The sequence below is a fragment of the Salvelinus alpinus genome, chromosome 4 (genome assembly GCF_045679555.1).
Source record: "Salvelinus alpinus chromosome 4, SLU_Salpinus.1, whole genome shotgun sequence".
Taxonomy (NCBI): domain Eukaryota; kingdom Metazoa; phylum Chordata; class Actinopteri; order Salmoniformes; family Salmonidae; genus Salvelinus; species Salvelinus alpinus.
Window position 1 is genome coordinate 36,356,546 of NC_092089.1, and position 13,912 is coordinate 36,370,457.

Sequence of the window (13,912 nt, forward strand, 5' to 3'; positions counted from 1 at the left end):
AACAAAACAAACAAAATGGAGGACCGTGATTCTTGAACAGTCCAGCAGGCATCAGCTATGTAGCCAGGTGATCATAGGGTCCAGTGAACAGCAATAGATGAAACAGGGAAGTCGTTACTACGCCAGCAACCGGGAGACACAGCGTTCATAAAGTGAGCAGGCCGAGGCTAGCAGAAGCGTCTTCATCGATGTCCGACAAAGGCCGGTTGAGGGCACATCGGATGGAATTACGTCGGCAGACCAGTCGTGATGGATCTGCGGGGCTCCGTGTCGACAAAGGGTCCAGGCCAATTGGCAAAAGAGGTAATGTAGCTGGAGTAATTTTGTTTACTAGCCGGGAGATGCGCCTGGCTCAAGGCTAACTGGTGCTAGCTTCGGGACAAGGGCGTTAGCCACTATAGCCACTCGGTAGCAGCTAGCTAGTTGCAATGATCTGATGCAAAGGTCCAGAGCTTACGGCAGGAATCCGGCAAGTAGTGGCTTCTAGTCGTGTTAGTGAAGAGTCCGGGAGGCATCAGCTGTGTAGCCGAGTGATCATATGGTCATCTGGTTGTCAGAGACTACTGATGGTACCAACACGCAGGCTTATGAAGTCACTACAAGCACACTTACATAGGGTCAAAATTACTTTGAAATGAACATGGAAGCTTATCACAGACAGATTTCAAGTTGAGTAGACTGACATTTTACATTGAGGGGCTGTTGTTGTAGTAGTCTTACAAGCCAAATGTTGTTAGGCCTACTATTCATCAATATAAATAATAATTGGTTGGTACTATAATAAGGTTATAACATGGTGAGAATTACATTTCATCCTTACATGTTTTTGAATGATAGCCTATGATAGTAGAAGACCCTCAGTTCACCCGGGCTTGCCATATTTGGTCTGTAGTGGGAGTCTCAAGGTGTAGTAAAAGGGAGTCAGCATATTGCTCATAGCACTGAACAAGGAAGTGAGTCATATTGACGGTGTTACTTCTCGCTTGCACCAGACCCTCCTACGCAACACATGGAAAATCTCAATTGCAAATACTTGCTTCCTCTCTCCTCGTCTCTTTATCAAAACCCATTGGAGGAGAAGGTCAGAGGGGCGGGACCTCTTGCTTTCTCATCCAATGGGTTTTGAGAATAGACGAGAGAGAGGACGCGAGGAGAATGCTATTGAGATATTCCCAAAGACCAACGCAAAACCAGGAACGTGGATCACTTTGACTGTACTAAAGAGAACAAGGAAGCAACATGTGCCGATAACTATACAAGTCGTCTGATCACAGCAATATAGAGAGGAAATAGAGAAAATTGTCATTGTACTGGATATTTAAAATACTGCTGTTATTATACAGGTAAGGGAGACATATTGAGAAGTTTACCATATGTGTAAGTCAACCTTTTGATGTGATTGAAAAATAATTTTGTAAACAAATGTAGGATCTTTTCACATGTGATTTAAATAACTTGGTTATTGTTTGGTTATTACACACGTTGTAAATGTATTTATTATTTAGGGAATATATTGCTTAATGACTAGAAATTACAGCAATTACAACAGCCTACTCACCACGACAGTCCTTGTAGCATGTAATAATTTAATTGTAGCCTAGTTTAATTGTTGTTTAGCTTTTTTATTCCCAAATCGGAATATTATTTAAGTTTGTATATTTTAAACAATGAAAACGTAATCTTTAGAATAAACGCAGAATCTATTCAAGTAAACTTTTTGAATTTCCAATTACATGGGGGGATTTCCGCGTTGAGAACCCACTCCCCTGTTCAATGTTTTCGAACGAGGTAAAAAAAAAAAAGTCGACACCACAACGCGGAAAATTACAAAAACCACGGGCTGAACGGAAAACCCAATCTGAAATCTGTTTGACGTGTAGCCTATAGGATGTGTGATCTCTAAATGATAACTATTTAATGTTCTTCACAAGTTACATTATAGCAATCACTTGAGTTCAAGTGTTACAATGTATCCAATCTCTGCAGTGTGGACTCTTTCCATAGGCTCAGGAAGCACGTGGCCGGGTTATAGGACACTAAAATCCACTCTTTTAGATCTGAAGTTTTAGCTGTTTTCTTGCAATTTACATGAACTTACTATCAACAAGACTCACCACGTGGCATGGGCCAACAATCTAATTAATGTATTGTATATGCTGCTATAACATTACTGTGCTATAACCATAATATTCCAAGCAGCCATATTACACAACAACAGATATTAATTAACTGGTCTTAAAGAAATACAGACAGCATGTATAACACAGAAGCTTCTCACTGCCAGTGTTCACTCATCTTATTATATAGGTTATGGAACTGTGTTAGGCTCAGTGGACTGGTTCAGATTATTGGGACACCATGTCAACTTTCTCAAACTTGCACAACATGGACTGACATGCATGTTGTTATTGGGCTGTAGAGAGGTCATGTCTCGGTCTTTACACAAAGATCAATACAGGGGTTGCTGCAATATCAACACCTCAGTGTTACTGCTTTGTCTGTTAGAGGCAGTGGGCCACTGTGTACTGTCACTCAAAGACTCTGCTTCTGGAATGGTTGATCTGACTTGACTTAAAGACACACCCAGGTTAATTTTCACCTCTTTATCACCTGATTTACTTACCAAAAGGCACATCTCAATAGGAGGTCCAGGTATGTCATGACATCGAACAAGTGTACGGGGGGGGCTTTCATCTTCAAATAAAATTATATTGGTCACATACACATATTTAGCAGATGTTATTGTGGTTGTAGCGAAAAGCTTGTGTTCCCTAGCTCCAACAGTGTCATAGTATCTAACAGTTCACAACAATGCACACAAGTCTAAAAGTAAACAATGGAATTAAAAAATATATAAATATTAGGATGTCAGAGTGGCATTGACTAGAATACAGTATATACAGAATACAGTATATACATATGAAATGAGTAAAACAGTATGTTAACATTATTAAAGTGACTAGTGTTCCATTATTAAAGTGACCAGTGGTTCCATGTCTATGTACATAGGGCAGCAGCCTCTAGGGTAAAGGGTTGCATAACTGGGTGGTAGCCGGCTAGTGATGGCTATTTAACAGTCTGATGGCCTTGAGATAGAAGCTGTTTTTCAGTCTCTCGGTCCCACCTTTGCTGCACCTGTAGTGACCTCGCCTTCTGGATAATAGCAGGGTGAACAGGCCGTGGCTCGGGTGGTTGATGTCCTCTATTTTTCCCTCAAGCAAGAGAGGATGCCAATAACGTCACATCAGACCAACTCCTTGAAGTTTTCAGTTGTGTTTAAAAAACAAAATGTTTCTCAAAGCGTATTGTTTTAACCTTAAGTGTGTGTACCAGAGCAAGCTGGTGAGGGGAGGATGGCTCATAATAACGAATGGAGTGAATGGAATGGTATCAACCATTCCATTAATTCTGTTCCAGCAATTACTATGAGCCCGCCCTCCCCAGTTAAAGTGCCACCATTGGTGTATACATTACTGGATTTATACTCGGGATATTCTTTTTTAACTTGTACCTATGTGAAAGTGGATTCTCGGCCGTCACTAGCATGAAAACGAAATAATGGCACAGACTGTGTGTGTAAAATGATTTAAGACTGAGACTCTCTCCAATACAACCCAACATTGCAGAGGTATGTGCATCCTTTCAAGCACACCCTTCTCATTAACCTGTGGTGAGTTACTCACCATTTTCGATGAACAAATAAGGTTTTATATGTAAGATGGTTAAATAAAGAGCAAAATTGTAGATTATTATTTGTGCCCTGGTCCTATAAGAGCTCTTTGTCACTTCCCACGATCCGGGTTGTGACAAAAACTTAGTCATTCTTATGTTTAATAAATGTATCGTATAGTGTGTGTGGCAGGCTTACAATGACGTCAAAAAACAACATTTGAGAGTGCGCTGACCATGGTGCTAGAGGGGGTACGCAGCTGGAGGTTGAATGTTTGAAGGGGTACGGGAATATAAAAAGTTTGGGAACCACCGATCTAGGACACACAGATCTAGGACATAGATGAGGGTCTGTTCATGGCATTACATTTTTTAACTGAAAAATGTAATTTATAGACAGGGAGATGTTTAATTCTGGTCTCAGTGGCCCTAACATATTCTAATCATGAGCAATGTCCACATCAATCCGGTCTAACTAAGGTAGTGAATGATTTAGTCATGACAGCGATAATGGCACTTTAATATGCAAAGTTTATGATGACAGATGAGGCAACCAGTAAATGACTGGGCCATCATCTAACATGAGGTCAACTCTCTGAGCTGTAAGAGGTTTCACACTAGACTGCAGAGTGGAGTGGAGCTTCGCACAGAATGAAACTTCTCACCACCTTGACCTGATAAATCTCAATTTGCCTCTCAATGTCCTCAGTGATGTACAGCAGTGGCCAAAATATGTGTCTGTTAGTTACACTTTTGAGAAATAGCTCTACAGTTGTAGAATCTTAATTTGACCACTCTGTTGTTGCTGAAATGCACCGCAGGAAATGCAGAGGAGCACACTAACACACAGTTATATTAACAATATTACAATTTTCATGTAGCCTACCTTTGGTCAGCTAATAGCCTAACCACGATCGAGTGACAATACAGGTCAAATTAAGATCCTACATCTATATGTTGCTGTGCAGTCTGAAAAATAACAAACATGTGGCGATAGTTGTGGTCGATATTATTAGACTGAAAGACATTATGTGGCTGTGAAGTTAGAGAAGTGGTCAGACTGGGAACTAGTCAGTCAGAACAAATGCGATGAGTCGGTAGTCTGTGTCTGTAACAGTCTGTGTTACTGTATTTCTGCAAAGATGTAGGATCTTCATTTGGTCACCCTGTTGCAGGAGAACTGTTCTGCACTACAGGACATTTTAAACTTAGTGTATTTGAGGTTTAAAAAGGCTTCTGAAGTTTTCCCTTACAAAAAATGTAGCAACCCCTACAGAAACGTACATTAATTATAATCCACATAATAATTCCCATTTCCTGTTGATGCAGGATTATTTTCCTGCTGTAGCAAACTGGCTCAAATTAAGGTCACACATCAGTAACTTCTCACTGACATTCCTATTGGGTTTCAACATGGTGATGAAAACAATCTATTCCATTGAAATTGGTCCATGCCACATTTTTAGATGAGATCACGTGTATGAACAAATAGTCTACCCTTCTTCTGTATACCCCTAAGGTAAAAAGGAATACCATTCTGTCACCCCCCCCAACTGTAAATATCCTGTTGCCTATCTAACATTCTTTCTTTCCACCAATGGTGGGAAGAGGCAGTTTAAGAGTGCAGACTAGAGGCACCACCTGCAAATGCTTTTCAGTTATGGCAGCAATCTGAAACAGGAAATCCTAGCTGAAAAACCATCGTCAGCTGGGTTTAGAGAGTTGTCTTCAGACTGAGGGTACTGTTTGTAGTTTGTATCTGTGTCTGTCTGCGTGTGTGTTTATGTGAAAGAGAGACAGAGGGAGAGAGTTTCGACATAACATCCTGAGGCACACCGAGTTCTTCAAGGACTTGTGACCGTGTACTGGTAGAGTTCTAATGAAAAATGCATTCTGTTATTGAATAAGATACAAAATCATCAAAAGCATCTGAAAGCAATATTGTGAAGTAATAATGTATTGAATATGACTTTGTTACCTCACCATCTGGTATATCTCTACAACTGAGTTATAACGTGGTTACAAACTGTATAAGCTCACTGAACCTACCCCACTGGGACAATACTGGTTGAATCAACGTTGTTTCCTCGTCATTTCAACCACCAAAATCAATGTGATGACGTTGAATCAACGTGGGAAACTAATTGGATTTGCATAAAGTCATCAACGTAAGGTCATTTTGTCTTTTTTTCACCAAACTTTTAACCTAAAACCAATGACGTGATTTTTTTTCTCTTCAGATTTCACATTGAATTCACATTAGTTGACACTCAAACAAATGTAAATCAAAACTAGATGTTGAACTGACATCTGTGCCCGGTGGGACTGTACGGTAAAGCTATTTGTTATGTTGGTCTTAAGGGAAATTAACTTACTTCTTCACTTGTGACCTATAGAAACAAATTGTTTCTGTATAATTGCTCAACAGTTTACGTAATGCCATTAGTACATAGTTGTGTCACCAGACAAAGTCTGTCACCTCCGGGAAGATGCTTAAGGTGGAATATAATTGTCACGCCTTCCTCAAGCTGATGCAACCAGTGTTTTTTTTCAGATTCTCCCTGACTCTCTGTATGTCAGGTCTACACTAACAACACTAATTAACCCTCGCACCTCGACTAAACCAGAGCAGGAAGTCAACACACTTGCACTCCTCACATACAGTGGGGAGAACAAGTATTTGATACACTGCCGATTTTGCAGGTCTTCCTACTTACAAAGCATGTAGAGGTCTGTAATTTTTATCATAGGTACACTTCAACTGTGAGAGATGGAATCTAAAACAAAAATCCAGAAAATCACATTGTATGATTTTTAAGTAATTAATTTGCATTTTATTGCATGACATAAGTATTTGATCACCTACCAACCAGTAAGAATTCCGGCTCTCACAGACCTGTTAGTTTTTCTTTAAGAAGCCCTCCTGTTCTCCACTCATTACCTGTATTAACTGCACCTGTTTGAACTCGTTGCCTGTATAAAAGACACCTGTCCACACACTCAATCAAACAGACTCCAACCTCTCCACAATGGCCAAGACCAGGGAGCTGTGTAAGGACATCAGGGCTAAAATTGTAGACCTGCACAAGGCTGGGATGGGCTACAGGACAATAGGCAAGCAGCTTGGTGAGAAGGCAACAACTGTTGGCGCAATTATTAGAAAATGGAAGAAGTTCAAGATGACGGTCAATCACCCTCGGTCTGGAGCTCCATGCAAGATCTCACCTCGTGGGGCATCAATGATCATGAGGAGGGTGAGGGATCAGCCCAGAACTACACGGCAGGACCTGGTAAATGACCTGAAGAGAGCTGGGACCACAGTCTCAAAGAAAACCATTAGTAACACACTACGCTGTCATGGATTAAAATCCTGCAGCGCACGCAAGGTCCCCCTGCTCAAGCCAGCGCATGTCCAGGCCCGTCTGAAGTTTGCCAATGACCATCTGGATGATCCAGAGGAGGAATGGGAGAAGGTCATGTGGTCTGATGAGACAAAAATAGAGCTTTTTGGTCTAAACTCCACTCGCCGTGTTTGGAGGAAGAAGAAGGATGAGTACAACCCCAAGAACACCATCCCAACCGTGAAGCATGGAGGTGGAAACATCATTCTTTGAGGATGCTTTTCTGCAAAGGGGACAGGACGACTGCACCGTATTGAGGGGAGGATGGATAGGGCCATGTATCGCGAGATCTTGACCAACAACCTCCTACCCTCAGTAAGAGCATTGAAGATGGGTCGTGGCTGGGTCTTCCAGCATGACAACGACCCGAAACACACAGCCAGGGCAACTAAGGAGTGGCTCCGTAAGAAGCATCTCAAGGTCCTGGAGTGGCCTAGCCAGTCTCCAGACCTGAACCCAATAGAAAATCTTTGGAGGGAGCTGAAAGTCCGTATTGCCCAGCGACAGCCCCGAAACCTGAAGGATCTGGAGAAGGTCTGTATGGAGGAATGGGCCAAAATCCCTGCTGCAGTGTGTGCAAACCTGGTCAAGAACTACAGGAAACATATGATCTCTGTAATTGCAAACAAAGGTTTCTGTACCAAATATTAAGTTCTGCTTTTCTGATGTATCAAATACTTATGTCATGCAATAAAATGCAAATTAATTACTTAAAAATCATACAATGGGATTTTCTGGATTTTTGTTTTAGATTCCGTCTCTCACGGTTGAAGTGTACCTATGATAAAAAATGACAGACCTCTACATGCTTTGTAAGTAGGAAAACCTGCCAAATCGGCAATGTATCAAATACTTGTTCTCCCCACTGTACGTAGTTTCATGATGGTTAATCAGCTACACTGGCTCAGCGTTTCTGCTAAGCTGGCAAACATTACACTTCTTTGACCGGGACTGTAGGCAGGGGTTGTACTGTACCTTCTCCCCTGTGTCAATCTGACACTGTCTGGCACTATTGAGAAGAAACAGACTGAATCGATCAGAAGGCACATACTGTACCTTTGGTCTGTACCTGAATCTGACACGTTTTAAGCATGTGACATATTCATATGCCAACATGGCCTATGAGTCTATTTGCATCTTGTTTGCCTGTATACAAATTACGACCTTTGGCTCCCAGTTTGTTTCAACAACAGAAGGCCAGTCTGACTTGCGTACATTGAACATATACCTCTAGTGTGGTCTGAAGGTAATGATAATAGAAAACACACAGTGGCTAAATACTCTAGGAAGTGGTATTATCCGAGGAGCTGACTTCCTCCTGCCCTACATTAGACTGAAAGGTAGACTGTGAAATAGGGCTATTCGAGGGTTTGAGGAACTGAGAAAATAATTTTGTTGATAGTGGTGGTGGCTTGTGAATTGTACACACACGCTATAGTTTACACACGCTATAGTTCAAATCTTCTAAATGAGTTGAGTAGCTTTACAGGATAGACTAATGTTTTCTGCACCTATTTCCTCACAGAAACGATGAAGAGAGAGGTCAACGCAGGGGTGAATTTCCTGAGACACCTAGCCGTGGAGCGGGGTGGCTTGGATGGCACCAAAGCTGACGCTTTTGCTGGAAAGCTGCGGCAACTTCTGCTCAACAAATTCAAAGACCACTGGTACCCCGACAACCCCAACAAAGGACATGCATTCAGGTAAACAACAAGGGAAGTGAAATATTAAAGAAGGGAAGTAACTGGGTTGTTATTTCGTATGGATGTCTCTGAGAAGATGATAAGTTGACTGTGGTACAGGTGAATAGCTTTCTGTCCTTTGACCCCTCTTAGGTGCATCAGGGTAAGCGAGGGGGTGCCGTGTGATGAGGAGGTGCTGAAGGCGTGTGAGGAGAGCAAGCTCAAACTCAGCGAGCTGGGCCTCCCATGTGAGATTGCGCTGTGGATCGACCCACTGGAGGTGTGCGCACGGTGAGTCACACTATGTTACTCACACGTGCACAGACGTACACACACAGTGAGACGGTGACATACTCAGTCTCAGAAGGCAGAGGAAGAAGGCTTTCATTCATCATTCATTGTACAGTCATACAGTCAGCTCTCTGGAGGTACCATATTTATCATCATGATGCATGTGTTGTACGAACCTGCCCACTATGTGATGACTCATCAAGTTACGGTAGGAGGAGGGTGAGACCACTACAATGAGGAAATGATCCCGAGTGAGATGGGTTGATACAAGTGAAACTGTTACACCCTTCAACCTTTTACTTGGGCTAAATCAGGGTCACAGAAAGTGTTTCTTGGTAATCTTAAACACATCTATTGTGAAACAAAAGTACACACCTCACACATATGGTTATGGGCTTAAAAAAAATAAGACACCTGTTCCATATCAGATATAGAGTTGAAATGTATTCAATTTAGAGTTTGCATCCCAATATTACACTTTATATACATCACAGAAGGCTGAAATATAAAAAAAACACCCAATTTTCGGCGGCTTTTGATTATATTAGCTTTTGATTATGAAGCCACTAGGTCATTTGACTGCAGGAAAGGGCTACAAGGTTGTTTATAGGTTTTGTTACAGGAACTAATGTATTCTCTTTCCTCTCTCACAGGTCAGGGGAGAACTGCAGGTACTTCACAGTAGCTCGTTTCAAAGAAGGAGAAGAGGAAGATGTGAAAGAAGACAAAGATGTCGACCTGGATACGTCCGACTACCACTCCGCCACCTCGTCTGACTGTGGCTCTACTGTCTCCAGCGACACAGAGGAGGAGGGGAAGGATGGAGAGACGGTGGGAAGAAAAGATGAGGAGAAGAAGAAAGAGAAAGGGGGAAAGAAAGAGAAGGTGGAGGGCATACCTTGTGTGATTGCCATGATGCCCAGGGTTCGGGACAGGTTCAGGGTGGAGCATGCTCAACAGAACGTCACCAAATCACTGGTAAGAACTTTTCTGTTAATCTACATTACCTTAATGTGGAACCACATCTCCATCTCTGACATCCGCAATGTAGCACTGTGGACACGTGGATTCACGTAGCACCAGATCCTACACATCCAGAAGAAGTGCTCTCTAAGTACTATCTGATTATTGATATGAAGATTAACTATAAATCAGAATCCTATCTAAGATCTTTCTCTCCCTCTGTTTGCTCTCTCTCCAGCTCCAGCCCACCTCTCAGCAGTACTTCTACCACCCTGCCCCTGTGTGGCCCACAACGTACAAGAAGAAGGGTCCTGTGTTCCTCACCACAATATACGCGCCTCCGCCTCCCCCAGCGTTCGGCTACTACGTCCTGCCCCAGCCACCCCCGCAGTTCATCATGCCTTATGCCACTCTGCAGCCATGGGGGGCTGTGAAGAGCTAAACCAACTATTTGGAGAGGGGGAGGTAAAACTGCCCTTTTACCTATGAGCCAATCACGATGGGTCTATGCAGGTTTTTGAAGGTGTGGGTGAGGCGCAGTTAAGATAGTTTGACAAAATATTTGAAGGGTTAGCGGGGAGCACAACTTGTTTCATTATATCATTTTTGAATTTCTGTACACTTCTTTTTCTTATTTTTGGTGAAAATCAGTTTTGGGGATTTCCTCTATGTAACTTTCTTAGGTAGAATTGCCACTGAAGTAAACAAGGAATATACTAGAACAGGCATTTAGCAAATATTGCTACAGGCACTTCCCTAAGGGCTGCCAGTGTGTTTTGGTTTAGGGTAATCCACTGATTAAAAGTAGTCTATTCATATTGCTGAAGTGTCTAGAGTAGGCCTGCTAGACAGTCTGTTGCATATTGACTAGTTTAGTGTGATACTGTATTCCAGTGGTATTCAACTGTTACCCCGCAAGGTCCGGAGCCTGCTGGTTTTCTTTTCTACCTGATAATGAATTACACCCACCTGGTGTCCTAGGTTTAAATCAGTGCCTGATTCGAGGGGTATTCCTTCATTGGGTGCTCATAACATCTCAGGAATCCTCAGCAATAAGCTGAAAGCCTAAGCTTTTATGATGATTTTATATAGTTTTGTAAATATTATAGACTACCTTTTCATCTGTCACCTCTATGAAGCATCAAAATGGTGAATGTGCACTGTAGGATATAGACCAGGGCTGCCCAATCATGGTCCTGGTGGGCCTAAAACACGTCTGGTTTTTGTTTCTACCTGGTAGTTAATTGGACTCACTTGGTGTCACAGGTCTGAATTAGTCCCTGATTAGGAGAGGATGAAAACCAGTAGTGTTTCGGCCCTTCAGGACCAGGATTGGGCAGCCCTGCTATAGACTGTAACGATATGCAGCTACATGTGGTAACATATGTACCGTGTCTCTTGAGTTCTCAGAAGCTGCATCTTACTGCATATCATTACAATATAATGTGTCAATATGAGACAATAGATTACCACAAGCACTGTACAGTATATGAAATGGTATTCTGGAATCCAATCTAATGTGATTTACTATTTTTGACAATTCACTGTGATTGTTATCTGTCAAGTACAGACATCTCTCTATTTTATAATAATTAACAGACCAACCAGAAGCTTTTTGTACATACTGTAACCTATTAAGAAATAGTCATTATCAACCACATTTGTTTTTTTGAATTTGTTGTCATTTATTTTTCCACCTGTGGGTGGTACCAAAATCATTGTTGTAAAGTCAAATTCAATGCATATTTATGTATATTCTCTATTTTATATATCTTGATAAAGTTTGTAGTGTTGGTGCATGTATCATTTTAAATGGTTATTTGTTTATAATTTCCTTTTTTAGAAATCTTTAGTCTGCTTTAGGCCAGATTGAAGAACAATCTGTCCTTAATGGCAATGTACTCTTATAATTTCCACCCGGCACAGCCAGAAGAGGACTGGCCACCCCTCAGAGCCTGGTTCCTCTCTAGGTTTCTTCCTAGGTTCCTGCCGTTCTAGGGAGTTTTTCCTAGGCACCGTGCTGCATTGATTGCTGTTAGGGGTTTTAGGCTGCATTTCTGTATAGCACTTTGTGACATCTGCTGATGTAAAAAGGGCTTTATAAATAAATGTGATTGGGTGATTGCTGGGATAAAATGGGTCTGAACTGAACTGTATTCACTCCTGTATAATCAGTCTTCCATGGATTTACTGTAAATAGTTTTATATACTGGAAATGAAAAATGCTTGGGTGATCCAAATGTTTAGCTTTAATATGAATAGATGTTTTCATAACTTAATACTTATATTCTCTATTTTTATACTAACTTTTATTGGCCCATTGATCTGCTTTGGATGCATATTTATTCAATGTTATGAACTGCCTTTTCACTTGTTCTGAGTACAGAGCAGTACTCTGTTCACACGATTCTTACTGTATCTGATAGACATTAGCATGGACAATTGTCTATGTTAAGCTGTGTCAGTTTTTATACTAATCATCTCTCTGTCTTGTCAGCACATAACATTAAATCAACCGATTTATAAAATCAAATTGTGTTTTTGCAATCTGTTACCTTGTGTATACTGTACTGTTTCATACAGACAAGTAGTCTATTGAGAGAATATGTACAGTGGTAAGAAAAAGTATGTGAAAGCTTTGGAATTACCTGGATTCCTGCATAAATTGGTCATAAAATTTGATCTGAACTTCATCTAGGTTACAACAATAGACAAACAGTCTGCTTAAACTAATAACACACAAACAATTATACGTGTTCATGTATTGAACAGACCGTGTAAACATTCACAGTGCAGGGTGAACCCTTGGATTTAATAACTGGTTGACCCTCCTTTGGCTGCAATAACCTCAACCAAACAATTTCTGTAGTTGCGGATCAGACCTGCACAACGGTCAGGAGGAATTTTGGACCATTTCTCTTTACAAAATTGTTTCAGTTCAGCAATATTCTTGGGATGTCTGGTGTGAACTGCTCTCGAGGTCATGCCACAGCATCTCAATCGGGTTGAGGTCAGGACTCTGACTGGGCCACTCCAGAAGGCGTATATTCTTCTGCTGAAGCCATTCTGTTGTTAATTTACTTCTGTGTTTTGGGTCGTTGTCCTGTTGCATCACCCAACTTCTGTTGAGCTTCAATTGGCGGACAGATAGCCTTACATTCACCTGCAAAATGCCTTGATGAACTTGGGAATTCATTTTTCCGTCGATGATAGCAAGCTGTCCAGGCCCTGAGGCAGCAAAGCAGCCCCAAACCATGATGCTCCCCTCCACCATACTTTACATTTGGGATGAGGTTTTGATGTTGGTGTGATGTGCCATTTTTCCTCCACACAGTGTTGTGTGTTCCTTCCAAACAACTCAACTGTAGTTTCCTCTGTCCACAGAATATTTTGCCAGTAGCGCTGTGGAACATCCAGATGCACTTTTGCAAACTTACAGTTGAAGTCGGAAGTTTACATACACTTAGGTTGGAATCATTAAAACTCGTTTTACAACCACTCCACAATTTTTTTTAACAAACTATAGTTTTGGCAAGTCGGTTAGGACATCTACTTTATGCATGACAAGTAATTTTTCCAACAATTGTTTACAGACAGATTATTTCACTAATAATTCACTGTATCACAATTCCAGTGGGTCAGAAGTTTACATACACTAAGTTGACTGTGCCTTTAAACAGCTTTGAAAATTCCCGAAAATGATGTCATGGCTTTAGAAGCTTCTGATAGGCTAATTGACATCATTTGAGTCAATTGAAGGTGTACCTGTGGATACATTTCAAGGCCTACCTTCAAACTCAGTGCCTCTTTGCTTGACATCATGGGAAAATCAAAAGAAATCAACCAAGACCTCAGAAAAAAATTGTAGACCTCCACACGTCTGGTTCATCCTTGGGAGCAATTTCC

General features: G+C 41.4%; 1 protein-coding gene across 1 annotated transcript; it reads left to right on the top strand.

Annotated features, from left to right (window-relative positions):
- The first annotated feature begins 1,183 nt into the window (after window positions 1–1,183).
- On the top strand, window positions 1,184–12,539 carry LOC139572398 (maternal B9.15 protein-like). Its single transcript, XM_071395151.1, has 5 exons — window positions 1,184–1,343; window positions 8,596–8,773; window positions 8,906–9,043; window positions 9,697–10,021; window positions 10,245–12,539. Exons 2-5 carry the CDS (start codon window positions 8,601–8,603, stop codon window positions 10,446–10,448), a joined length of 840 nt encoding a protein of 279 aa, XP_071251252.1. The 5' UTR covers window positions 1,184–1,343; window positions 8,596–8,600; the 3' UTR covers window positions 10,449–12,539.
- The last annotated feature ends 1,373 nt before the right edge of the window (window positions 12,540–13,912 follow it).

What these genes read in the sequence shown, in the direction of transcription:
- LOC139572398 (XM_071395151.1), top strand. Translation starts at nt 8,601, where the DNA reads ATGAAGAGAGAGGTCAACGCAGGGGTGAATTTCCTGAGACACCTAGCC. An exon ending in CCACTGGAGGTGTGCGCACG is followed by an intron (nt 9,044 to 9,696) that starts GTGAGTCACACT and finishes CCTCTCTCACAG; the next exon opens with GTCAGGGGAGAACTGCAGGT. An exon ending in AGAACGTCACCAAATCACTG is followed by an intron (nt 10,022 to 10,244) that starts GTAAGAACTTTT and finishes CTCTCTCTCCAG; the next exon opens with CTCCAGCCCACCTCTCAGCA.